This window comes from Mercurialis annua, linkage group LG3, assembly GCF_937616625.2.
Source record: "Mercurialis annua linkage group LG3, ddMerAnnu1.2, whole genome shotgun sequence".
Classification (NCBI taxonomy): Eukaryota; Viridiplantae; Streptophyta; class Magnoliopsida; order Malpighiales; family Euphorbiaceae; genus Mercurialis; species Mercurialis annua.
Genome location: NC_065572.1, coordinates 66,101,794 through 66,128,564, shown reverse-complemented (window position 1 = coordinate 66,128,564; position 26,771 = coordinate 66,101,794). Strand labels below are relative to the sequence as shown.

At 32.6% G+C, this 26,771-nt stretch overlaps 6 protein-coding genes across 7 annotated transcripts; 4 read left to right on the top strand and 2 right to left on the bottom strand.

Annotated features, from left to right (window-relative positions):
• Positions 1-185: 185 nt before the first annotated feature.
• LOC126675363 (protein EMBRYO DEFECTIVE 514) lies at positions 186-1,490 on the top strand. Its single transcript, XM_050369996.2, has 2 exons — positions 186-607; positions 970-1,490. The coding sequence occupies exons 1-2, from the start codon at positions 230-232 to the stop codon at positions 1,309-1,311; spliced, it is 720 nt and encodes a 239-aa protein (XP_050225953.1). The 5' UTR covers positions 186-229; the 3' UTR covers positions 1,312-1,490.
• A 6,795-nt stretch (positions 1,491-8,285) lies between these two features.
• Positions 8,286-9,803, top strand: LOC126675362 (protein RKD1). Its single transcript, XM_050369995.1, has 4 exons — positions 8,286-8,392; positions 8,493-8,629; positions 9,054-9,412; positions 9,501-9,803. The coding sequence occupies exons 1-4, from the start codon at positions 8,286-8,288 to the stop codon at positions 9,801-9,803; spliced, it is 906 nt and encodes a 301-aa protein (XP_050225952.1).
• An 843-nt stretch (positions 9,804-10,646) lies between these two features.
• Positions 10,647-12,855, top strand: LOC126673099 (pentatricopeptide repeat-containing protein At3g47530). The gene has a single exon (XM_050367083.2). It carries the CDS (start codon positions 10,724-10,726, stop codon positions 12,473-12,475), a length of 1,752 nt encoding a protein of 583 aa, XP_050223040.1. The 5' UTR covers positions 10,647-10,723; the 3' UTR covers positions 12,476-12,855.
• LOC126673100 (malate dehydrogenase, chloroplastic) lies at positions 12,825-15,800 on the bottom strand. Of its 2 annotated transcripts, none has more exons than XM_050367084.2 (2): positions 15,551-15,800; positions 12,825-14,316 (listed from the first exon to the last, which is right to left on the bottom strand). In XM_050367084.2, the coding sequence occupies exon 2, from the start codon at positions 14,305-14,307 to the stop codon at positions 13,069-13,071; it is 1,239 nt and encodes a 412-aa protein (XP_050223041.1). In that variant the 5' UTR covers positions 14,308-14,316; positions 15,551-15,800; the 3' UTR covers positions 12,825-13,068. The 2 variants fall into 2 exon arrangements, with proteins under 2 accessions (XP_050223041.1, XP_050223042.1); XM_050367085.2 differs by lacking the exon at positions 15,551-15,800 and adding an exon at positions 14,911-15,235.
• Positions 15,801-20,430: 4,630 nt separating this feature from the next.
• On the bottom strand, positions 20,431-22,582 carry LOC126673288 (geranylgeranyl diphosphate reductase, chloroplastic). Its single transcript, XM_050367372.1, has 2 exons — positions 21,801-22,582; positions 20,431-21,347 (listed from the first exon to the last, which is right to left on the bottom strand). The coding sequence occupies exons 1-2, from the start codon at positions 22,515-22,517 to the stop codon at positions 20,646-20,648; spliced, it is 1,419 nt and encodes a 472-aa protein (XP_050223329.1). The 5' UTR covers positions 22,518-22,582; the 3' UTR covers positions 20,431-20,645.
• A 1,215-nt stretch (positions 22,583-23,797) lies between these two features.
• On the top strand, positions 23,798-26,338 carry LOC126671380 (GDSL esterase/lipase At1g74460). The gene is made up of 5 exons (XM_050365148.1): positions 23,798-24,066; positions 24,151-24,281; positions 24,986-25,225; positions 25,313-25,562; positions 25,944-26,338. Exons 1-5 carry the CDS (start codon positions 23,847-23,849, stop codon positions 26,186-26,188), a joined length of 1,086 nt encoding a protein of 361 aa, XP_050221105.1. The 5' UTR covers positions 23,798-23,846; the 3' UTR covers positions 26,189-26,338.
• The last annotated feature ends 433 nt before the right edge of the window (positions 26,339-26,771 follow it).

Sequence of the window (26,771 nt, the reverse complement as noted above, 5' to 3'; positions counted from 1 at the left end):
TTTTGCAGGTTCACTCATCGGTTCAGAAGGCAGACTCCATCAGGTATTTATCTAAAGAGGCCTTTAAGTAATAAAAATTTGTGAAGTGCTGATCCGGGTCGGAAGAATCAAATTGCAGATTCGGGTCGAAAAACAAATAGCCCGGGCCCCGAGCCTTAAAACTCTGCGAATATAAAGTGACAGAGAGGTTTCAATTAGGGTTTTAGCTTTCTCTATTTCCTTTCATACAATGGCAGAAGAGAAAGCAACAGAACCCACTCAGCCCACCGAGGAGCGAGTCGGCACTGCAACAGCCGCCGACATGGATGTCGCTGCTGAAGAATCCGCCGCCGACATGGATGTCTCTGTCGAAGATTCAGCCGTTAACGGCTCCAAACGAGAGAGGGAAGAAAATAAGGAAGAAAACGAAGACTTATCAAAGAAGCAGAAGGTTGATAAGTCTGTAGAAGAAGAAAGATTGGAGACGCTTGAAGGAGAAGAAAATGAACAAGAGAAGGAATCGGGTCCGGTTAGTTTGGGTCCGAAGACATTCGGGTCTGCAGTGGAAATGTTTGATTATTTCTTTAGTTTAATTCACACTTGGCCTGCCAATCTCAATCTCAACAAGGTAACCTTTTTATCATTATATTTTTTTTATCACAAAAAGTTGCAATTTTTGGATTAATTAAATTTGGTTAGTCTGTATATTATGAACAAGCTTAGTAATTTAAAATTATATGAAGCTAGACTGTTGTTTTGCTGAACTGATTAAGAAGATTTTCCATGTAGTGATGTGATTTAGATTGTTATTGCACATGGGCCCTGTTCTAATTGATTAATCAGAAATAGCATTAGGTGAGTTCTGATTAATTGTTGCCACACTCATACATGAATTCTTCGTGGCTGCACATAACGATTCACCTGTTTACGGTTGATTGGAAACATTAGAGATCATGTTAACGTGTCTTCGGTTGTTGGTAAATATTGCAGTATGAGCACTTGGTGCTGCTGGACTTGCTAAAGAAGGGCCATTCTGATCCTGAGAAAAAGATTGGCCTTGGAATCCAAGCTTTCCAAGTCCGTTTCCATCCAACGTGGAAGAGTCGATGCTTCTTCCTTGTCAGGAATGACGACACTACAGATGATTTTAGCTTTAGGAAGTGTGTGGATCAAATACTTCCCCTGCCTGAAGATATGAAAATAAAGTATGATGGAAATGGCAAGGGTCATCATGGAGGACAAGGCGGTGGTGGTGGCGGTAGAGGTGGCAGGGGTGGTAGGGGCCGAGGGCGAGGGCGTGGCTATGGAAGAGGCGGTAAACCAAGGAACTGAACTGTTTGTCGATTCACTTGATAAAAGGCATGTAGAAGGAAAATGAAGTATCACTTGTTTTTCTTCCTAGTTTACCTTACATAGTTAAGGTGAAATTTTTGTTGTGATTCTGAATAGTGTTGGTTATCCCCATCTATGCTTGTTTGAGTTTATGCAATTTCCATACAAGTTTCTTGCAAGTATTTCTTCTTGCTTAAATCACATAGGTGTTTGAATTTTGATAGTATTAAATAGAATACACAATTGTTTTTCTTCCTAGTTTACCTTACATAGTTAAGGTGAAATTTTTGTTGTGATTCTGAATAGTGTTGGTTATCCCCATCTATGCTTGTTTGAGTTTATGCAATTTCCATACAAGTTTCTTGCAAGTATTTCTTCTTGCTTAAATCACATAGGTGTTTGAATTTTGATAGTATTAAATAGAATACACAAAAGAAAGTATCTCAACTTTATCATTTCAAATATTTGGAATAGGCGGATTAATAACTTATCCAATGTTTGGTTATAATGAATTCCATTTTTTTAGGAATTCATTTTGAATTCTATATTGTAATTCCATTAAATTGTAATAATCACCGATGACATCTCACTTTAGGATCCGCTTACACTAAACTCCCTAAGTTCCAAAAATGGTACGAAACCCCTAAATTATGGTTGACGGGCCTGTAAACTCGTTTCGTCTAAAATTCTCTTAACACCTAACACCATAAAAAAATGATGACTTGTCATTTAAAAAAAGTATATGAGCCGCCACCTCACTAAAAGAATCCTAAAATTTTAAAATACCTAAAATACCCTTAAGACCTAATTAAATAATAATTTAAAATTTTAATCAAACCAACTCAATGCAATCAAACTTAAACAATCTACAATACTAAATTTCTAACCGTCGCCAATCCCTGCCACCGACCATCCACTGTCGGCACCCACCCACCTGCCGCCACCCATCCACCATTCTTATCCAAGACATGTATCATTTGATGATGCCATGTGAATCGCTAGAATTTAACATGTAAAGTATATGGCTAACCAAATAACGAAAGTTTCATAAGGGGACTGGAGCATACTACTGTGAGACAAAAGATCTTCTTTCTAAAGAGGATTCTGAACTATTATATGTCCAAGGTCCAATATTGGAATAATTTCAGAGGTTTTCCTTGACTTTGTCCGTGTTAACAAACAATTCGAAATGTCTCGACTTTTTTAGAACAGATCCGGGTCAAATAGCAACGATTTGAAGCATTTCATTTTACACTATTTCGGAAATCCACAGACTCAATCGTATGGATATGTAAAATACAGGATTTCCAATCTTAGCAGGAAAGGGAGGGAAACAGATACTCAATTTAAAGTGAGTAAACAAAATTCCATACTCGATCTCATAGATACAATAGATACATAGAGAATTTGTTCATCAAAAACCAGACCTGTTCTTGACGAATAGACAAATTTATTCTTGACAAACAAACCTGTTAGTTAAACTCATGGGAAAACCCATCTAAACCCATCTGGGTTTTCCCCTAAGAAGACGTGTTTCGTCTTCTCAGTTTATCTGAGTCTAGGAAGACGAATTGCTATTCGACTTCTCAGGTGAGAAGACGACCGGTTCGAGTTCTCACCTGAGAAGGCGTTCAGTGGTCGGAAAACTGGCGGTTGGTGGCGGCGATGGGTGGTGGTGGTTGACGACATTTAGAAATTGGGTGGGCAGTTTTAGGTTCGGTTAAATCGGGTTTAGTTTGATTATTTTTTTTTAAAATAAATTATTTAATTAAACTTTAAGGTTTTTAGAGGTATTTTAAATTTTTAGTAAGGTGTCAGCTGATTTGGAGGATGTAATTGTGAATTAGAATTTATGTAGATTTTATTAGAGAAGTTATTTCCCTAATTAAAGAAAAGTCAATCCCTCAAATTTTCGAAAAATAGTAATGGCAAAAATGAACTAAGCAAAAAAAAGTGCTTTTTTTTCTCGAAAAATTATATTTCTTTAGTAAATTTATCTCCATAAAATTAAAAAAAAAATTGTAAGTAAATTTCAAGAGATGAAATATATTTTATTGCAATGATTAAATTATTCTTGTAACTGTGAAAATAGTTTTAAAATTCAAGCATAATTTAAATTTGCCTCATCTACAATCTCATTTTAGAAAATTAAAAACTCATAATTTGTGAATAGAATTACGGGTTAATGTCATAAAAAATCACGAACTTTACACGTTTTCCCATTTTAATCATGAAGTTTTAATTTTCTCATTTTCATGCACGAACTATCACTTTTTCTCAAATTCATGCATGGTGCTGAGGTGTCACGGCTCCATTGGTGTAATTCGCTGAGGTGGAGGTCATTTTACACCAATGAATGAGTGCCACCTCAACACCGTGCATGAATTTGAGAAAAAGTGGTAGTTCGTGCATGAAAATGAGAAAATTCAAACCTCGTGATTAAAATGAGAAAACGTGTAAAGTTTGTGATTTTTTTGACATTAACCCTAGAATTAATAAATTTGACATAGAAAATTCATAGATTCGAAAAACAGAAAATCCATACATTTTTAAAGATAAAATGTTACAGGGAGACACGTTTATAAATTTAAAGCGAGAATACTTGAAAAAGAAAATTTATATACTTTAAAGCGAGAAAGATTTAGATAAAAAAAAGGGTTAATTGCAAATGCATACATGAACTTTACCCCAATTTGCAATTACAACATAAACTTTGAAACTTGACAATGTCAGTGACCAACTTTTATTTTTTGGCAAATTGGTACACCGACCAATCATGCAACGACACATGGCGGTATATTACGATGTCCACGTTAGTGTTTCTCGTGTTTGGTGTATCGATTTGTCAAAAATGTAAAGTTGGTTACTAACATTGCCATGTTGTAATTGCAAATTAGGGTAAAGTTCGTGTATGAATTTGCAATTAACCCTAAAAAAAACCATAAATTCTACAAAGAAAAGGAAAACATATATTTAAGAGGTAGAAAATTTCTAAATTTTTAAAGAAAGCCTTAAAAAAAATTTATAAATTTTAAAGATATAAAATTTAACATTTTTTTATAAATTTTTAAAATATAATAATTAGAAAAGTCATAAATTTTTAGATATAATATTTAAAGAAAAAATTAATAAATAAAAAATTAGTGGAAATTTATAAATTTTAAGAGAGATAAATTTTTAAATTTTAAAGAGAGAGAATTTATATTTTAAAGATAAAAAATTTATATGTTTATTGAAGAGACTCGCTGGACAAAACATAAATGAAAAATAAAAGCAAACTTTTAAAATCTTATTATTTTCACATTATTGAATATTTTCTAGGTAATAGTAAGATTATGAGACATTTGATTTTTTTTTAAACAAAGGGTCAATTCACCCCCTCAATTTGACACGAAATATCAAATTATTCAATTTCAAAGAAACTAGATCAAACTAACCGCATCTTACGTTTTTGTAACAAAAAACCCTCCCCCACTCATACCCCCCATTCTTACCCCCATGCGTGTATAACATTCTCCAATTCAAAATAGAAAAAAGTTTAAAAAGACCATTAATATTTCATATTTCATTTTATTTTTTAATTAATTCTAATTAATTTATAATTTGTAATTATATTTATAATTTTAAAAGTCCAATAATCATTTTATTAAAGTTTTGAGACCTTTTTACTCTTTTTGCTTCTCTCGTTTCTTCTTCTTCGATGCTTCCAAAATATCTTCCGCCATGAAACCCACCACTGTCTTTTTTCTTCTTCCACCGCCGTCTAACGTCCTCTTTTACCGCCAGTCTGGCTTTCCTCCGCCTAATATTTTCTTTGTCCAACATCCTCTCGTTCTCAAACGTGAACACAATCTGTTCTCATATGAGAACAGATCATCTACTGATGAACAAATGTTTGTTCTCAAATTTGAGAACAGAGGGACTGTTCTCGTCTGAGAACGTTGTCGGCGGTGGATGGCCGAGTGTCCGGTGGTGGATAGGGTGTCAGGCGATGGATTAGGGTGGCTGGCAACAATTTTAAGTTTAATTAGGTTTTTAATTTGAGTGAATTTTAGTTAATTAGAATTTTAATTATATTTAATTAGTATTAAATTAGAATTAAAATTTCTTTTTTGTGTCATAGGGGTCTTATTGATACGAAAACGCAAACTGCGGATTTGTTTTATACGAAAATGTAATTTGAGGGTTAAGGTATGCATGCGAGGGTTTCTAATCTCATTATAGAAAGTATTATTGGTGTCTCGCTCCCTCGTATGTATAGAGTTTTTTAATTTTTTTGGCCTTGACGTCTCTTTGTAAGCGAAAAGAAAAAAATATTAAAAATGCAATATATTCTATCTTGTATATCTCTTGGAAAACAAATTCGAATTATAATTCATCTAGAAATAAATCTCCACACTATGATTTAACAAAACACCATATATCATTATGAATTACTGCTAAATAAATTTATTTGCAAATAAAAGGAAAAAAAGTTAATTATTTACTAAATAAAAGAAATGAATTAATTGAACCAAACAAAGCGTACATTTTCATAATCGTATGATAAAAATATATCATTGCGTCCTTTTAGAACATTATTGATGAAATGTTGCCAATTTCTCTTAATAAAACACGATTAAAGAAGTGGAATTACTACTACTAATTAGTGGTGTAACCTTCACCGTACTCTTAAAATTAAGAAGCCATTATTAATAATAAAGGAGGATATAAATTTTGCATATAATAAGGATAAACTACGCCACCAATTTAACTGTAACTGCTTCACTAATTTATTTCCAGTAAATAAAAATAAAAATAAAAAATGTGTAGTGGTAACTCTTTTTCTTTCAGTTCAGTCATTTGGGAATTTAGGTGTTATGGAACGGTGGCTGAGATAATGTAGTATTTTGTTTTAAAGAGAAGGGGAGATAATGATTATGAAAAAATCGAACTAGTGGTTAAATCGTAAGCCTACTGATTCACTGTTTAATCAATTTAACCAATAAAGAAAAATATCTACACAACATATATAACTTTATTTAATATTTATACAACGTATGCAGTGGCCTTTCAATTATAAATATAATTTTAATTGTAATTAAAATATATATATACGTCCCGTCCCTGAACATATGTATGTTTACTTTTATAAAATCTAAACGTGTAGCATTATAAAACAATATTCCTAATATACTGAATTGACATGTCATTTTATTATTTTTATGTTTCAAACTATATGCCACATTTTATATTTAATAAAAAATTCAACAATTAAAAGGCTTATTTACCCCTATAAATAAATATATATATATATATATATATATATATATATATATATATATATATATATATATAATTATTCTTAAATAAAATAATTGCTTAATATTTTAATTTAAAATGCAGGGCTATTGGCCAAAATGGCACCAATAGTTTATAATTTTTTAAAATGATACTATTATTAATTTATATTATTTTAGTACCATTACTTTAATTTTTGTTTTAGATAAACTTATTCAAACAATGTTAGGTCATTTGAACCTGACGTAACAACTAAATTTAGTGTTTAATGAATAAGGTCTTTCATTTACAGATTGTCAAGTCAACTTCAAAATATTTAAAATGATCGGAAACACTAAAATGAAAAAAAAAACATCAAAATGATACAAATTAACACAATGGTAATATTTTGAAATAAGGTATAAAGGATTGCTACCATTTTGACTAGATATATAAACAAGGTGTAAGAAAAGATTGTATTGTACCAACAAATATACTAGTATCACTACAAGAAATACTTCGCAGCAAAAATGCTAAAATTGTTACTATTAACATATAGCAACAAAAAAAAATTGTGGCATGTTGCTGCTAGTAAAACGTTGCCTTAAATAATTGGTAACAAAATTTACTGTAAAATGCGGCTATAACTTAACTAATGGCAGCAACTTTCGAAATTAATGCTGCAAAATGTTTTTTAGCAGCAAAAAAAATTAGTTACAAAAGAATTTGTTGCCAAATATTGAATTCTTTGTAGTGTATTTACGTGTTTAGAAAATTTTAAAAAATAAGTTAGAATATTATTTAACTAACTTTTTCAAAATGTTGCTTTTTCAATTTTTATTAGTTAAAAAAATATACTTTAGCTAATAAAAAGTCTTTATTAAAAAAATTAACTTTAACTAATTTTTTCACTAATAAAAAAACTAAATAATTTTACAATTTAATCGGTTTAATAATCTTTAGTTTTTACGATTATTCTGAATTAAAGAAGCTGAACCAAATTTTGTACTGAGTAAAGGAAATTGCATCATTGCTAATGTTTTTTGATGAACTTAAAAGATTGAAATTATGCTACTACTACTCTAGTACTAGTCTTTGTTAGCCAAATTTGTAGTGACTTAACAAAGTGAAGAAGATAAATTACCATCTCTGCACGCTTAATTTGGATTGTTTTCTTCATAATCATTACTAACAACAAATTGATTACTCTAAAAATGGCAGCAGCAGCAGCTATACCTTGCAAGAAATTACATAATTACATGTGGCTTCCATGCATGCAAATAATTATCCAAAACTATCTTAAATTTTTCCTTTCCAAGAAAATTTAAAAACTTGTTTTTTTATGATTTTGTATTCACCATTTGAGTTTTAATTTTACAGTAAAACGTGATTAGGAGCAGTAAAAATATATTCACACCGGACGTGGTTAATTAATGGATTCATTAATGTAAATTCTACTATCTGAATAGAGAGTTTAGTATTGTAACTCTCAAACAATTAATGAAAATAATTGCGATTATTCATGAATCATCATGCATAGCCAGTTATATCATAAGACGGCGCACAATCTCCCTCTAAATTATTTAATTAGATTCATTAAAGATTCCCAATTTACATTTCCCAATATCCACCATATATATATAAGTATACACTCCTCTTTGTGACTCATCTTCTTCCTCAAACTTAAATCCATTTATAACCATTCTCTGCAAAAAATGGCCGCTGCTTCACTTCTTCAGAGCTGTTCCGGATATGAAATAGTGCCCATAGACGACCCGTTTGAGTTTGAGTTTTCAAATCAATTCCATTATTCTGATTTTTGGTATTATATTTGTTTATTATTTTTTTAGTTGTTTTCCTTATATTTCTTGCTGTTTGTAATGTATTTAAGTAGGTTTAAGTAATTATTAATTTTCTTACAGTGGGAGTTTTTATATGAATTGGCAAACGGATTTGTCTATTCAAGAAAGTTATCTCGACGTATGTCCATTAATGGAGAGCTACAATATTATCCCTGGATTCCCTGATGATCCTTTGTATGCATCATTGGATATTGAAGGTACGTAAATAAACTAAAAAAGACGGAAACTTCGACAAAGTTACATTTCCTGTTTTAAAATGTTTCAAAAACCGGAAACTCATTCAAAATGGTAGTATAATGCATCACATCTTCTTATTCTTTGCTGGATTATAGTATTATTTTCGTAGACGAATGTACATTTTGAGTATATTAAAATGATTTATTTTATTAATTATCATAAATGTATAATATAAATTTAATATATATAAGTTATTTTTATAAATATATTCCTATATTTTTTTTAATTATTATTAACATGTTTCTCCCACGTTTTATGTCTTTTATTTTGAAAAAATAACGTTTTTCCGAATCCGTGTCGTGTCGTTTCCGTATCATGCATGCTCTTAATTCTTAATTGTTTATCTATTGTATAATTTCAGTATACGCATCAATCTTATAATAGTATTTAATTCATTACTGTGGTTAATTTCAGATGATACGAGTGAAGTTTGTGGTTGGAACGAGTTAGGATCTTTATTTCAGCCGCAGAATCGTCAAATGCTTCTTTTATGCGACAGTACTACAACCGATAGTGCTCGAGAGTTGAAGAACAGAAAATGTAAAGAAAAGGAAAATAAAAGTATTACCAAAGATTTAACGCGACAAGTAATCTCAAAATATTTTTACACGCCGATTACTCAAGCCGCCAAAGAACTCAACGTCGGGTTAACCCTTTTGAAGAAACGATGCAGAGAATTAGGTATCAGACGATGGCCTCATCGGAAGCTGATGAGCGTCCAAACGCTCATAAAAAACGTTCAGGTACTTAAAAATATGTTATAAATATAGAGTTTCGGAGTTTTAAAAGTATTTTACGAAGCGCGTAAGTTTGTTTGATTTATGTGTGTAGGAAATGAAGAAGGTGCAAGGGGACGATAATGAGGAGAGAGTGAGAGAAGCAATTGAAATATTGGAGAGGGAGAAGAAATTATTGGAGGAAATGCCAGACATGGAACTGGAACATACGACGAAGAGGTTACGACAGGCTTGTTTTAAGGCAAATTATAAGAAGAGGAAGCTTATGAGTGTAATGGATAGTGCTTCTTCTTCTTCTTCTTCTAGTGGCAGCAATGGATGTTTTGATGAGGATGATGAAGAGATTAAATTCCTTTTGAATGAGCCTTTTTCTCATGCTAATAAGTTGATGTTTTGAGTTTTAAATTTGTTTTAGTTTGTTATTAATTTTATGTTTGGTTTTAGTTTGTTTTCAAACTCTTTTTGGTCTACATTGTATATATATTTGAATTATCATTTACATAATGATCATTTCTGTTCTTTTTTTCTTTGGATCAACTTAGTTAATTACCATCTGTTTAGTCATGCATAAGTTAGAGAATCAAGTTTAAAAAGACACCATTCTGACTATAAAGATTAGCTTATTTTTAATAACTTCAATTCATATCTATTGGAGAAATATATCAAATAATTAATTCCGTATAAACTACATTCCTATGTAATCATGTCAATCAAATGTTATATCTAATGCACTTCAAAATATCTAACTGTTTCACTTCAGTTATCTTAGAACAAAATTAAGTACTAACTTTTAGTGCCTGACAATTTTTATTTGATTTAAGAAATTATTACTTTGTAAATTGACATGATCGATTAGTATGTCATTTAATTGGCAAAAGTAAAAGTACAAACATATTATTCTTAAGGCTTAACCTATCAAAAAATTTACATACTTTTAATTGTTTAATTTATCCAATCTCTCTTTAAAGTAATTGTTAAATGATTCATAATATTTACATCAAAAATGACAAAAGAAAATGTATTTTTAAATTTTTATTTATTTAATTTCTTTTTAAAGTTTTTTTAGTCAATGGACTCTTAGTACTTATTATTCTTTATTTATCTGAATAATGTGCGGTACATTGTCCGGTTAGACGGACATTTAAATTCGATAGAATGCGCGTTCTTTACGGTAAGTGTAATGAAAAGGGACATATATTTAAAAAACAATTTTATTAAATTTTTTTGAAAGTAGAGGGACCTAAGATGGGTTTGGCCTATTCTTAAAACAGCCAGCCACCATTCAAAACAAAACTAGTTTTGCCAAAGAGAAACCAAATGAATCAAACATCACAGCCAATCTCAAGTTTAATTTCACTGATAAAATCATGCACCCAAAAGTCCCAATTACATCAAATTCACGCTCAGCTAATCCGCACCTCTCTTATTCAAGAACCCGCAATTTCTTTCCCTTTCTTGTCTCGTGCGGCACTCTCTCCCGTCCAGGATATCACCTATTCCAGCCAAATCTTCTCTCAAACACAAAACCCATCCGTTTACCAATATAACACCATGATAAGAGCTTACTCTATGAGCAATTCACCAGTTGAAGGGTTTAAATTATACCAAGAAATGAGGCAAAAAGGCCTACGTGTAGACCCAGTATCTTTATCCTTCGTTATTAAGTGTTTTGTTAGCATGGCCTCTTTAATGGGCGGTATACAAGTTCATGCTAGGATTTTAAGAGATGGGTTTCAATCAGATAGTTTGTTACTTACTAACTTGATGGAGCTGTACTCAATTTCGGAGAAGCGTAATGAAGCGTGTAAAGTGTTTGATGAAATGCTTCAAAGAGATATTGTTGCTTGGAATGTTTTGATTTCGTGTTTTATAAGAAATCATAGGACTAAGGATGTTTTGGGTATGTTTGATGGTATGGTAAGTGGTGAGTTTGGGTGTAAACCGGATGATGTTACTTGCTTGCTTCTGCTTCAGGCTTGCGCGAACCTGGGCGCGCTTGAATTTGGCGAAAAGGTTCATGTTCATATTGAAGAGTGTAGATATGGTGATAGAATGAATCTGTGTAATTCTCTTATTGCAATGTACTCGCGGTGTGGATGTTTGGACAAGGCTTATGGCGTGTTTAAGAGTATGCCTAATAAAAATGTGGTTACATGGAGTGCTGTGATTTCGGGGTTTGCAATGAATGGGTACGGGAGGGAAGCTGTCGAAGCGTTTAAAGAGATGCAAAGATTAGGTGTTTCTCCTGACGATCAAACCTTTACTGGAGTTTTATCTGCTTGTAGTCATTGCGGAATGGTTGATGAGGGAATGTTGTTTTTTGATAGAATGACCCGGGAGTTTGGTATAGCTCCGAATATTCATCATTGTGGGTGTATGGTTGATCTTTTAGGTCGTGCTGGGAAGCTTGATCAGGCATATGAGTTTATAATGTCGATGAAAGTCAAGCCAGATTCAGCAGTATGGAGGACCTTGTTAGGGGCTTGTAGAATCCATCGCCATGTTACACTTGGGGAACGTGTGGTTGAACATTTGATTGAACTTAAGGCTCAAGAGGCTGGGGATTATGTTTTGCTGTTGAACATATATTCGTCGGTTGGGAATTGGGAGAAAGTTACAGAACTGAGGAAATTTATGCAGGAGAAAGGAATACAAACTACACCTGGCTGTAGTTCAGTTGAATTGAAAGGCGAGGTTCATGAGTTTGTTGCGGATGATGTCTCACATCCTCGAAAAGATGAAATCTACGAAATGTTGGATGAGATTAATAAGCAGCTCAAAATTGCTGGTTATGTCGTTGAAATAACATCTGAACTGCATAATTTGGATGCGGAAGAAAAACGATATGTACTTTCTTATCACAGTGAGAAATTAGCTCTTGCATTTGCAGTTCTTTCTACACCACCTGGAACCAAGATCAGAATAGCCAAGAATATACGCACCTGTGTGGATTGCCACAACTTTGCCAAGTTTTTTTCAGGGGTTTATAATAGAGACGTAATTATCAGAGATCGAACTCGCTTTCATCATTTCCGCGAAGGACGCTGTTCATGCAATGACTATTGGTAATGAGACTTGGAAACACTACTTGGTGGTGACATTGGAAACACTAATTGGTGGTGACATTTAGGGTTTGGATAACACAACCCCGAGAAATGTGAACTGGTTTCGAATACATTGAGTGCAAATATAAGCTTTCATTGATCTTAAAAGAAAGGACAGGCCAGTAGTTTCAACATTCACTGAATCACTGTTAATCGTTTTCTTGCATAAAAGAAGCTCTCGAGAATAGAAAAACATCAGTTTCTGTACCACTGAGATCATTACTGAGGTTGATGAAAAGAAATTAGAGAAACGGATTATATTTAACTACCATTACAGAGAGAAATATATTGTAAATTCCTCAGCAACGACAATGTTATTCAAGAAAAAAACACAGCTCTTCATGATATTGATTGCATAATTTCAAATCTACAGCACTAACATAATTGCTCCAGCCTCCAAATGGCTCCTTGTAAATAGTACTTCATGAAAATTTCAAAAGGAAAAAAACCTACAAAACTGAATTGTTGATGCGACGCTGAATGATAACCAACTATAAATTTTGCTTATGCTTGTTAAGACCTGCATTTTACTCTAGTTAGGGAATCATACAACTCATTCTATGCAGCCACTGGTTGCTTTTGAACAAAAGCAATACCCTTTTCGATGCTGGCCTTCAGTTCTGGCTTCAGATCTTCTAGTGCTTTCTGCTCATACTCAGTCAACCCTTGGAGATCAGATGAAATGACAGCTTCAACTCCCTTCTTTCCGAGTTTTACCCTCGATGCAAAGAAAGGAAGCTCGGTGGAATCTGACTGCACGAATGTGCACTCATACACATCCGCATCCCCATCAAGTGCACGAAGAGAAGACTCCACAAATCTGGCTGCTGCATATGCCATCGACAGTGTAGCAGACCCAGCACCTGCTTTTGCTTCCACGACTTCTGTACCAGCATTCTGGATCCTTACGGTTAGCTCCTTCACTTCCTCATCAGTGAAAGAGACAGAAGGTTTCGTCTTAGACAGAAGGGGAAGTATGGTAATCCCTGCGTGCCCTCCCACAACTGGAACATCAACATCAATGAGCTTGAGATTCTTCTTCTGCGCAACAAATGTGTTTGCCCTAACAACATCAAGTGTGGAAACACCAAAGAGCTTCTTTGGATCGTAGACACCTTTCTGCTTCAAAACTTCAGCAGCTATTGGCACTGTAGAATTGACGGGATTGCTTATGACGTGGATAAAAGCATTAGGGCAGTTATCAGCAACAGCCTCGACCAAGTTTTTCACAATGTTGGCATTGATGTTGAAGAGGTCATCACGAGTCATTCCAGGCTTTCTTGGAACTCCTGCTGGTATCACTACAACGTCCACACCTTTCAAACAATCGGCCAACTCAGAAGCCCCCGTAAAATCCCGAACTTGCGAGGGTGTATTGCAATGGCTAAGGTCAGCTGCGACTCCCTTGACATTTGCTATATCATACAGGTGAAGTGTTGAAACCAACGGTGACATCTTGACTAAAAGTGCAAGGGGCTGGCCTATTCCTCCGGCAGCTCCAAGGATTGCCACTTTGTAAGATGCCTGGACATTTAGATGATTCCGTGACGCATCTCTTGATTTATGGGCTTTTGTGGCAAAAGATTGTCCAAGCGCCAAAGCACTTTCTTTCCCGAAGAAAGATGACTCTGATTCATAGAAGACAGAGGTTGATGCCTTCAGACCACTATAACTGGCAATTGAGTTCTGTGAGTTGAACCTCACAGCATAAGGCTTTGTCTGTGAAATTTGGCTTGCTTTAGGAGTAAAGGAAACAGCTGATCCGATCGAAAAGGTTGCTGCTGATGTTGCTGCCATTTTCTAAAACTATAAAACAAAATAAAAACATTATGTTATTGAAGATAGACAAACTCAAATGATTGAACAGGAAAGACGCAAAAACCAAACTCGAAATCATCAATAGACGGCAATATCTCAAACTTAACAGAAAAACACTTTTATTACACACAAAATGATCTAGTTTAAGGCAAGACTAAACAAGCAACTTCATTGCATTCATAAATTTATTTTGAAAGGAAAAAAGTGTGAACATAGTTAGCAAGACACTCACAACCAACACATCAAGATAATAAATAGCAAAACAACAAAACATTGCATTTGATTCAGAGGATAGACAAACTGTGAAAGGTCAAACACTTGATTTTAACAGGTATGTTATAAAATGGTTAGGGGTGGCAGAGCCGAGTTCGAAGTTCGAGCTACTCGAGCTCGACTTAAGTTTAATAAAAATAAAATTAATTATTAAACACATTTAATGTATTGTAACTTCTTTTTTTTACTATAAAGTATATAATTTAACCAATTTATCTGCTGCGCATTTAAATTTAGAGGTATAAAAAGTTAATATCATAATAAAAAATTATTATTTTTTATTTAAAAGAGGAATGTTTAGACTCGCACTGATATTCGAACTTGGGTCGAGATGAAGCTCGATCAACTCGAGCTCGACTTGAATTTTTCAAGCCGATCTCGAGTTACTCGTGGTAGCCCAACTCGTTTACACCCTTAGTAATGGTAGAGAATTACCAATAAATATTCTAATTAGAGCCTGAAAATACACTGAACCAATACAAAATCAGCCAAAAACTAATAGAGAGTGCAATTGAGATGTAGTAGCATAGTCAACTAGCAAGCAAGAGCAACTAATAGAAGTTAAATTTTTGTGCATGAAATGGAAAAAGAACACACACTCCATGTAGACAAAGCAACCAGAAAAGTCATACAGCAGAACATAAATTATGCATAAAAAACCATGGAAACCACTTGGAGCTGCACGGTCAGAGATTCAATTATACATCTAATGCAGGCATAATAAGCTCAACAAAATTATTGCAGAGAATGATAACAGCATAATACATGAAATTGAACTTAGCAGTTATTACATATCCACATCAGATCTAAACCAAAAAGGAAACAAGATTCACGATATGAATTTCATTTCACGCAATTAAACAAAACGATTAAGAAAAAACACAAAAGCCATCAGATCTCACGCACTAAAAAGATTGGAAATGTAGTAGAAATAGGGAAGAAAACAAACCCTGAAAAAAATCTGGAAAAGAATAGGACTTTGAATTCAGGTGAATGAAAACGAAGGGAATCTGTTTATGGGCAAGACGGGGGTTTGGTGAATATAAGAGATGGGTCAGACTTGAAATCTCCGCCGATGGGCCTTGAACCAATCTACTTTTTCAACACCTACTCTGTCTCATTTATATGCGCATGGAGCTGAAATAAGCCGAGTTTTGGTCTGGTTTTCATAAGATATCGACACCTCTTTTTCTCCCGTCTTTGGTTTGGTTCATCCAATACAAACTCAAATTTGCTACTTTGATAGCAAACGTATCACGTATAAAAAAAAACACATTTAATATTTTTCTTATTTTTTAAACTATATGTGTCTTCTACTATATGAGATTTTTTTAAAGTAAATTTACATCAATGATTTGTTGTACCAATAATATGTCGCATCAGTTGTAATAGATAATTATGGATTAGAATTCTCTCAAGTTTATTTTAAATTTGAGAGGGTCATGTTCACGATCTACACCGTTCATTATAAAATGAACTGTGTAGATCAAAAAGATATAATATTAATTAAATTAATCTACACCATTCATTTTACAATGAACGGTGTAGATTATGAACATAACCCCTCAAGTTCAGAGGGAATTCCAATCCAATAATTATTGCAGTTTTTTTGTTTAATAACCCTATGTAAAATTTCCAATTCTATATAATAAATTGGATTATCACAAGTACTAAAAATTTAGATTTTTTTATAAATGTTGTGAGTTTCTTAAAAACATGTTTAATAATAATAATAATAAATATATACAAATTCCTCCCACAAGCGCCTTTCTTTCTAATTATCAAAATAATAATAATAATAATAAATATATACAAATTTAACTTATATAAATATAAATTATTAAAAAAAAAATTAACTTAATAAGCTATATTGATAAGTTTTAATTTAATTTGACTACTAGACTAATAGTTTAATTTAATTTGAAATATTTTTTAAAATTTATATACCGTTGAAAAAATTCAAATAAATATAATAGTAAGAAAGGATATCCCTTCATAAAGTTCTTTCTGAAATAATCTCGACCCTTCCTTTTCTTTTCATTTGTTTCTTGACTTTTAGTGGCTTCCACGGAGTACCTTTTTTGTCCCACCATTTCTCTTTTGCCCTCTACTTTTCATGGCCATTTTCACTTTAAATAGTTGATATTTTTCTCAAAAACGGAAATCATGTTTTTTTTATGGGCTAATAATCACCGACAATTAATGCACAGTTCACTCTTTAAATTTTAACTGTATTCGGTAAATTTTTCGATTTTTAATTTTGAGGTTATTATTGTTTTTTAAAATAATACACACACAATTAGTTCAACATCTCATAACATATCATTAAAAAAATGCTAAAAATTCAAAATACCAAAATTACCTTTAAATACCTAAATCGAAAAATCTTAAAATTTAACAAAAAAAAAATCAATTAAAAATAAAAAATATCCTAAAATTTAATTAAATAAAAATCCCACTCCGCTACCCCCGCTGCCCTCCGCTACATCATCGCCTTCGCCATCCTTTGAGCAGGACGAATTGTGTCTGGTTTGTCCTCCTAAGACGACGAATCCACTAAAAAGACGAACCAACTCGTTTGAAGTCTGGAGGCAGTCGAAGAGGGTGGTGGTATAAAATGGGGGCGGCCCTGAGTGGGTCAGGGGGAGGCGTGAAAGAATTTTAGAGTTTTTATTTTTTTTTTATGTAGGGTATTTTAAATATTTCAAAATTTTAGGGTGTTTTTATTGATGTGCCAAATGATGTGGAGTTGACTGTGTGTGTATTTTTTTTATTTTTAAATGTCACGTCAGCAATATTTAATATTGTTAGTTTAAAATGGACGTTACGAGGTTTATTCGCCCCGAAATTAATACTCAAAAAGTATACCGAACAAGATTAAAACTCGGAAGATTTATACACCAAGAGTCCAAAAATCATCTGGATTACTAAATATCGCCTCTTTTTACCATCCATCGCCCCTACACTTCACCCTTTTCCAAACTAAAACTTCTCAATACATTCAAACTAAAACCATATTCTACGTGGCTGTTTCCGGCTGCGACCGGAAACGTCGCAACCGTGTTTTTTTTAAAAAAATATATATAATTAATTTTTTTGTAATTTTAGTTATTTTAAAAACTTAATCGAATTAATATTTACTGAATATTAGTAGTATAACTTAATATTTTTTCGTACGGCTGAATCAGAATCTGTGACCGAACCTTTGTAACACTCACCCCGAGCACATCTCAAAAGCTTTCGTTTTCTTTCGTTCTTATGAGACGAAATGACTAACTCAAACCCAATCCCTATAACAATATTCTTAGCCCAACTAATTGCTATAACATCAGTATCAAACCCATGTTCTGAAAAAAAAAAAACTGATCGCTGTAATCAATTACGTTTAACAATTTATAAAATTATGTTTAACAATTTATAAATTTACATTTAACATAAATAATTACGTTTAACAATTTATAAATTTTTTTTAAAATATAGCCGGCAAAAGGGGGGACGTCCCGGAGGGACTTCCGAACATCGATAATCGTTACCCGATGAATTGTAATCGTTGTCCGTCATTTTAATCGACTTTTTACGTATTTGTTCGAATGAGTTGAGAGAATTTTTTGGTTTTGATTTTGCTAGAAGGGCGAAAATATCTTTTGTAGGGGCGGTATTAAATAAAAAGGGGCGGCGAATAGTAAAACCCAAAATCATAGATTATTAGACTTTTTTTTGAAACGAAATTTTTATCATTGGAAAAGTGGAGATTTTTGTGTTTATGGAAAATTTTAATCTTATCTTAAATAAAATACTGCTATAAAATTTCATGTTAATTTAACCTTTTACGAATATCATCACCATTTTTTTGTGGTAATTTCCTGAAATACATATTTTGATAACTTATTTACTTTTTACTTGTCAAATTTTGATTTTTTCTGATTTTTTTATTTACAAAAATATCTTTTTTTTATAAATTTCATAAATATCTTTTTCGGTTTTCAATTTTGGTTTTCGGTTTTTTCAGTTCGGTCGACCAAACCGACCGAACAGACCGATTGCACAACCCTATTTTTCAGTTTTTAATAATTTACTTTTTTATAGATTTTTTTTTCTGGAATTTTTTTTATTTTTTTATAGTGTATATATAGTGTTTTTATAGTGTAAGATTAGTGTATATATAGTGTATATATAGTGATTTATGGCATTTTGTAGTGTTTTTTTGTGGTCTATACCATGAAACATTGCAAATACACCATAAACACTGTAAATGCACCATAGATATACTAAAAAATGGCAGAAATACACCAAAAATACACTAAAACGTAAATATATTATAAAATTACTACAAATGCACCATAAATCAATTTGTTCTTTACCAAATCAGTAGCAATAAACAAATCTATGAATAAGAGAAAGACAAAATAAATAATTATATGAATAATGGAACAATTTTATAAACAAAAAGTTATAGATTTACAATAATTTATTTACAAAATATTTAAATCATTGCAAAAACTTAAAAAAATTACACAAATCTAAAAACGAGTCGAAAAATCCATAGCACGAACGGACTAGCGCGAACGGAAAAACGACCGGAAACGACGAGAAATCCATCGGAAGTAGACGAATTGGAAAGACGAATGGAAAAATAACCGGAGGAGATAAACTAAAAATCAAATGAAAAAGAAGAAGAAAAGAAGAGAGAACTTTGAGAGATGAGAGAGAAGAGAGAGAAAAAAAGTGGCTATGTAAAAGTTTAATCTAAAATGAGATAAGACTTCTTTATATAGTGGGTATTTTTGGTAAATAAATTAGCGAATTAGGTAGCTTTAGAAAATAGGAAAAGATGGGATAAAATGGTGTAAATTGCCAAAACAAATATTTGGAAAATAATCCCCATTTTTTTAAGTGTGGTTCATATTGATAAAATTCAATTCAAATTTTAAGTATCTTAAAATAAGGTTCGACTTAAATAAAATAAATATTTCAAAATTCACATAAAAGAATTTGATCGAACTAATATATTCCACATTTCATGGAATAATTTTAATCTTTGACATGCCGAATCATCACTCTTACAAGATACAGTAGTAAAAAAAAATCAAAGTTTACTTTACTTATTAGATTAAATTAAAAAACTTAAATGTTAAAATGACCAAATAACTAAAATCAAGTATATAAATATACATTTAGCCTATTTTATTGTTTGTCCTTTTGATTATTCCGTAATTTTTATTTGTCATTATTAGCAACTTTCATTTATAATATACTCTTTTATTAAAGAGCAAATTCCATTATGTTAAATTACATGTAAAACAATCTTCTGAATTAAAATAGAATTATTATCAGCAATGGGTTGCCTTTATCGCTAAGCCAAGAGTTGGAGTTAATCTTGAACTTTTCCATAATTGATTAAGAAATTAGATTGCTTAACCACTCTTTCTTTCATTATAAATTATATCTACGTCTTAATCAGAAAGTTGAAATCATAGTATGAGACAATTTTCTAACTAATGACAAGCCAAAGAAACCGTATTCCCCACATACACTTTGTGTCAAAACCATTAGCATAACTCAAATGATTATTTAAAGATATAAAAAAATTTCCTAACCTGAAATCAATTCGGCCCGGTTGATATTTTCAGTTCGGTTTAATTTATAAACTTAACTTAATTTTTTTTATATCCAAAACTAATCAAACCAAAAAAAACTAAAAAGTTATTTATTATATCAAATCAAACCAATTTAAATTGATCGTCTCATCTTTCGAACCTCCTTTTATTTTCCGATTCCAACACTACCAAATCAAAAGCAAAAAAAAAAAAAAATCAAATATAGTAAACATTTGATCAAAGCTTCAAAATATTCATTTATAAGCAAAATGAACAAATTGAGGTTCAAAAGAAGCCTTGCAGGCATAACGTTTTGTACTTGTACAACATATGCATATCAAATATATAAACTTACAGATTCACCTAGCAGACATCTAAAGAAACAAAAGGCTTGAAACTAGCCTAGTTTTCTCATCCAAATGAATGGTTAGATGTTTACATGTATGCTCATACACTCATCTTCTTCATTTCCTTTGTAAGAGCATTAGCCCTCACCAAGCTTCCAATAGTATTAAAGGCCAACTTCAAATCATCCAGAGGATTTCCAGGCACAACTCTCTTGTACAAATAGCTATCAAATGTCATCTTCTGCACGTACTCGTCGGCGCACATCTCCACAAACGCTTCTCTCGCAGGATCCGATCTGTAAAACACCTTCTGCAACACATCCAACACCTTGTATGTCGGCCAATACGTCTTGTCCCATTTCTCCAAATACTTCCTCAAATCACTCTCATCTATCATTCTTTTCCCGTACTCCGACCCTTCAACTATTGCCTCGGCGCACATTCTTCCGCTCTTGGCCGCAAAATAGATGCCTTCGCCTGAACATTTTGTTACATATCCAGCTGCGTCGCCTACTAATGCTACTCTATCTTTTAACCTGCGAGGCCTAGGGTGTTCTGGAATCGGATGTGCTTCAACTCGAATAATCTTACCACCGAGAATCTTGTCCTTGGCTCTGTTTCTTGTAGCCAATTGGAATTTCTTGATGTCCCCTTTGTGTGTCACTGTCCCAGTCCCGACAGCAACATGGTCACTTTTAGGGAAAACCCACCCGTAAAAATCAGGTGAAACATCAGCACCAACATACATTTCTGCTAAATTCTCATAGTACACCATTTTATCATCTGGGATTTTGATTCTCTCCTGTTAAATACAGAACAACCAATTTCAAACATAATTAACCAAAGACTTAAGTACCAACAACAAAACCAATATAGCCAGTTAATATTAAACTACAAAAGCACAATTTGTGCAATTGCATACAATGTGCAACGGAAACTTATCGAGTCATTGCCATTTCATTCATGTTTTCGGAAACACTTCTAAAGCTCAAATCTTTTAAATTTATAACCCAAATATTGTAAAAACTTTATCTTTCTAGCGTTTCCATTTCCGCACAACATAGATTGATATTGGTCCTTTGAAACTATAAGTTTCGGGGATAATTGGCTACGAGGTTCATACTCGAAACCTCATAGGGAAATCGGCTATAATTCTGAATCGAGTGGCACCTAATTGTTACACTACCATAATGCAATTAGTAATTTAGTATAGCTTAATTTCAGTTCTAAATCAACTCAACTATGAATAATATACCTGAAAGGCAATAGCATAATCATAATCACCAGCATCAATAGACTTAGCAACACGAGAATTAGCACCATCAGCACCAATAACAGCATCAACTTCAATACTTTTCTTCTCTCCGGCGCCGCCAACTTTGCCATCGTAATCATTATAATGCAAAACATAAGGCGCAGTAGCACTACCTTTAGGCTTATCCATTTTCAAGAACAGCCCATTAATAACCTTAGCACCATTGCTCTCAGCTCTCTCCCTTAAATAAGCATCAAGAACCTCTCTTCTCACCATCCCAATATACTCATGAGGTTTCAAAGTTTGCCCTATATCAACGGCTATATTTGACGGCGAAATCATCTTCATTTTGGTTACTTTCCGGTCGATGATATCTAACGGTAGGTCAAATTCACCCACCATGCAGAGAGGAATGGCGCCACCGCATGGTTTGCAGTTATCGAGCTTACGCTCGAAGAGGTACGTTTCTATGCCGCCTTTAGCGAGTGTTTCTGCGGCGGCGCCACCAGCAGGGCCGCCACCGATAACGGCTACGCGAAGATTGCGGTTTTGGAGCTTGGGGCTGGTTTTGCTGGCTGATATTTGGAGAGAGCGGCGGGTACGGTGGTGGAGAGGGGAAATGGTGGTGGTGGGTGTTTTGGAAGACTCGACGGCGGTGGTTGTGGTGGTGGAGTGGCGGAGTCCAGTGAAGGACTTGAAGACAATTGAGGAAGTCATTGGTCAGTGAGAGTGTTGAGTGTGAGAAGTGAAGTGTGGGAGGTTTTGTTTAAAATGTCTGGCGGAAATTTCATGGCGGATATGGTTTGGGATTTGTAGGAGTTGTGGACCGCTTGATTTGAGAAATGAAGGGTTGGGATTGGATATGGATAATGAGGTAGATTTTGGAGGATTTATTTGCAATAATGTTTTGGCTGTGAGTGGCTTGTATTTTGCCACGTCGTGTATTTGCTTACTGACATTGTGTATGCTTCCATGCCTGGCAATGTTACGTTTAGATTTTTCTTAAGTGGGCTGGGCCTGACATGCAATAGCTGACAGTGGAAGGTTCATTTATCAGTTTGGCAGTTAAAAAATTAAAATTACTTAATTTTCTTTTCAAAAAATGTATTTTACTATTTGAATAAAAATATAATTTTAAGAACATTATATAATATATGTAGATTGATTTTTTTTTAAAAAATTGAAAAAAAAGAAACTATAGTAGATGACTTCAAGTTTTAATAATTTATAATAAAAAAAAACTAAGTGATCATTTTTAATTTGATTTAGTTAAGTGTGCGATTATACCTATCAATGAAATTTAATATAATAGATTAAAGTATTGCGATTCCTTAAATTCACACTATTCATTACTAAATAAATGGTATAGATAAACAAAATACAATTTTAATTCAATTCATCCATACCATTTATTTATAATGAACGGTGTAGATCGTGAACTTGACTCTTTCAAGTTCATATTCTTAAATTTATTTTAGTTTAACAGATCAAATTCAATAAATTCAAAACCATTGCATACGAATGATATAGATTATAAAAGTCTAATACTAGTTAAATTAATTTGTATTATTTATTTATAAAAAGGATATAGGTTTGTTGGATTAATTTGATGTGTGAAATTGGAGGGAATTCGAGAGATTTTTAGTTCTTTCAATTTATTTCAAGTTAGTGAAGACAAATTCTAAGCTTTTGTTAGAGAACTTAAAGTTAAAGCCCAGCCCAAACAAAATTGAAATGCATTAATACTCCCACAAATGGATTCAAAAAAATAAATTTGCTCATTCTAGATTTAGCACAAGAAATAATATGAAAAGGGTAGGTAAACTTAAATCTCTAATCACTTGCAAATTTATAATACCGTTGTAACCAAATAAACCAAGGTAGTTGCAGTAGGTTTGAAATTAAAATGATTAATCAGTAATTGGTTCATCCAACAATCCTGACCTCTATGATCTCTCATGCAAATATAACTTCTTCCTCACGTCTTTAAAATGCCAAAACACTATAATTAACTTCAAATTCCCGTCAAACCCCAAAACATAAAACATGAAGTACATTCTCGGTATACTATTGTTATTATTAGGAGTTACAGTTGACGGCAAGATTGTGCAATTTATTTTCGGGGATTCGTTATCGGACGTCGGTAACAACAAGTACTTGTCTAAGAGTCTTGCTCAGGCCAGTCTGCCTTGGTATGGTATTGATTTTGGCAATGGACTGCCTAACGGAAGGTTTACTAATGGTCGTACGGTTGCTGATATTATAGGTAAATGCATTTTTAATGTTAATTTTGGTGATATTATAGTTTGTTTAAAAGGTAATTTATTGTTTGTGTTTCTTGATTATGTAGGTGATAATATGGGCTTACCGAGACCGCCGGCTTTTCTTGATCCGTCTCTAACAGAAGATGTGATATTGGAGAGTGGTGTAAATTTTGCTTCTGGGGGAGGTGGTATCTTGAATGAAACTGGCGGCTTCTTTGTATGTGTTTCCATCACATTTTCATCTAAAACTTATATATGCTCCAACTTACTAGTATTACCCTAATAGTAGAACTCTAATTTTCGTGTAAATTTATCGAATTTTATATTTCACATTTTATTTTCATATTCCAAAATATATTTCAAGCTCCAAAATTCAATATTTATCAATATTTTTAAAATCGGAGTAGACCTACTAATCAGATCAGGTTAATCGGGAATCAGCTCGTTGCTCAATCCAATTAAATATATAAATAAAAAAGTAAAATAATATATTAAATCGATAAAATTCAATTTTAAAAATATTGATCAAAATAGATTTTACAGAATTAATTTTATCCAAAAAATGTATGTTTGTCCTCACTCTAAACTAAAGATATCAATCTCTCTTAAGAGGAGGTTATTTTAAATATTATTATCTGTCACGTAATGAAATTTAATTATTATTTTTTTCTTTGAATATGTTATTATATTTTTTGTTTATGCAACTTTTTAATAGAATTTTTTTAGTTTAATAATCGAGTTAAATTCGGTTGAATTGGTTGAACCATAAACTACTTTTAAAGTCGGTTTAATTTCTAGTCCAAGTTTAAATTTGAAAAACATTGATATTTATAATCTATATTAATATGTTTTTTTTATTTTAGTTTTCAAGCTAAATCTAGTGCTATGTACTAACATTACAAAATAATTTAATTTCTGCAGATTCAAAGGTTTTCATTAAATAAGCAAATAGAGTTATTTAAAGGCACACAACAACTTATTATCAGCAGAATCGGGCAAGAAAAAGCACAGAAATTCTTTGAAGAAGGCAGATACGTGGTCGCATTAGGAAGTAACGACTTCATTAACAATTATTTAATGCCGCTTTACAGTGATTCATGGAATTACAATGATAAAACTTTCATTGAGTACTTAGCGCAAACACTTGAAGGACAACTTACAGTAAGTCTAATTAATTATGTAATTAAGGACTAAGTACAATGATTAATTTAATTCTTCTAACTGAAGATTTCTTGTTTTTTTTTGCAGACATTGCATAGCTTAGGGGCAAGGGAGCTGATGGTATTTGGGCTAGGCCCAATGGGCTGTATTCCTCTCCAAAGGGTCCTAAGTACATCTGGGGGCTGTCAAGATCGAACAAATAAACTAGCACTTAGCTTTAATCAAGCTTCAGCCAAGCTAATGGAAAATCTAACCACGAAGCTTGCTAATGCAAGCTTCAAATTTGGAGATGCTTATGATGTTGTCAATAATGTGATCACCAATCCTAACAAATATGGTGAGCAATTCTACTTGTGGAATTAATTAATTAGCTAGACACGTAATTTTTCATCGAGTGTGACCCCGTGTTAAGCATGTTTATTTAGGTGCGAGTTTTTATAGGACTGTAAAATTTCAACCCAAACTCGTATAAATTTATTTATGAGTCCAACCTAGATAACATATATTAGGTCGGGAACATCTTCAAACCAAAATTGGACTTATATATTAAAGACTAAGTCCAATTAAACTCGGTTTGAATTCACTTAAATCCGCACAAAAGTTTCTCGTCATAAAATGGATGCTTTCAATTAAATAAGTAGACGTAGTCCTATGAAACTCGAATTTAAAATCTGGTAAATCGAAAATAATCTGACAAAATTTGTCGTGTAAATTATAGGGTTCAAAAACGCGGATTCGCCATGTTGCTCATTTGGAAGCATACGACCAGCCCTCACATGTATTCCAGCATCAACATTGTGCAAAGACAGAAGCAAATATGTGTTTTGGGATGAATATCACCCAACAGACGGTGCAAATGCTTTGATTGCAAATGAGCTCATCAAGAAATTTGGATTTTTAAGAGTAAATGATACAAATGCACCATCTCCTTCACCACCAGCTGATGCCCCATCCTCAGATTGAACATCTTTATGTATATCTCAATTGTTATTTCTAGAGTAGAAAATGTTTATTTGTCCAGTTTTTCTTTGTTATCTTTAGTAATTTTTGCAATACATTTTGTTGCATCTAATAACTTATTAATTAAATTTGAGAAGAAAGTCTTTGCTCTTATTTAATTTGCTTAATGTGGGTTTTCCATTCATTTATTTAAGTTGAAATTTTCAGGCTAATGACATCTAAATTTAATCCCCCTATCCAAACCTATTAATTTTAAAAATAGTCAGTAAACTTACTAAATTTTATCTAATGGGCCGATAAACTCATTTTACCTCAAAAACACCCCAAACAACCGCCTCAACCCCAAAAATAAAAATCAAACCAACTCAATTTAAGTAAACCTAAATTCACCCATCCAACCAAATTAAATATAAATCACCTAATCAACCAAATCAAATCTAAATCACTAATCCAGCCAACTAAATCAAACTACTCAATTGGAAATTGTCACCCACTGCTGCCACCTTTTTCCAGCCACATCCATCGCCGAAAAAAATCTATCCAAAAATTAAAATATTTTTTTTTTGCATTTTAAATAATTATTTAC

What these genes read in the sequence shown, in the direction of transcription:
- LOC126675362 (XM_050369995.1), top strand. Translation starts at nt 8,286, where the DNA reads ATGGCCGCTGCTTCACTTCTTCAGAGCTGTTCCGGATATGAAATAGTG. An exon ending in TTCCATTATTCTGATTTTTG is followed by an intron (nt 8,393 to 8,492) that starts GTATTATATTTG and finishes ATTTTCTTACAG; the next exon opens with TGGGAGTTTTTATATGAATT. An exon ending in CGCTCATAAAAAACGTTCAG is followed by an intron (nt 9,413 to 9,500) that starts GTACTTAAAAAT and finishes TTATGTGTGTAG; the next exon opens with GAAATGAAGAAGGTGCAAGG.
- LOC126671380 (XM_050365148.1), top strand. Translation starts at nt 23,847, where the DNA reads ATGAAGTACATTCTCGGTATACTATTGTTATTATTAGGAGTTACAGTT. An exon ending in TACGGTTGCTGATATTATAG is followed by an intron (nt 24,067 to 24,150) that starts GTAAATGCATTT and finishes TTGATTATGTAG; the next exon opens with GTGATAATATGGGCTTACCG. An exon ending in ATGAAACTGGCGGCTTCTTT is followed by an intron (nt 24,282 to 24,985) that starts GTATGTGTTTCC and finishes TAATTTCTGCAG; the next exon opens with ATTCAAAGGTTTTCATTAAA.
- LOC126673100 (XM_050367084.2), bottom strand. Translation starts at nt 14,307, where the DNA reads ATGGCAGCAACATCAGCAGCAACCTTTTCGATCGGATCAGCTGTTTCC.
- LOC126675363 (XM_050369996.2), top strand. Translation starts at nt 230, where the DNA reads ATGGCAGAAGAGAAAGCAACAGAACCCACTCAGCCCACCGAGGAGCGA. An exon ending in CCAATCTCAATCTCAACAAG is followed by an intron (nt 608 to 969) that starts GTAACCTTTTTA and finishes TAAATATTGCAG; the next exon opens with TATGAGCACTTGGTGCTGCT.
- LOC126673288 (XM_050367372.1), bottom strand. Translation starts at nt 22,517, where the DNA reads ATGACTTCCTCAATTGTCTTCAAGTCCTTCACTGGACTCCGCCACTCC. An exon ending in ATTATGCTATTGCCTTTCAG is followed by an intron (nt 21,348 to 21,800) that starts GTATATTATTCA and finishes TGTATTTAACAG; the next exon opens with GAGAGAATCAAAATCCCAGA.
- LOC126673099 (XM_050367083.2), top strand. Translation starts at nt 10,724, where the DNA reads ATGAATCAAACATCACAGCCAATCTCAAGTTTAATTTCACTGATAAAA.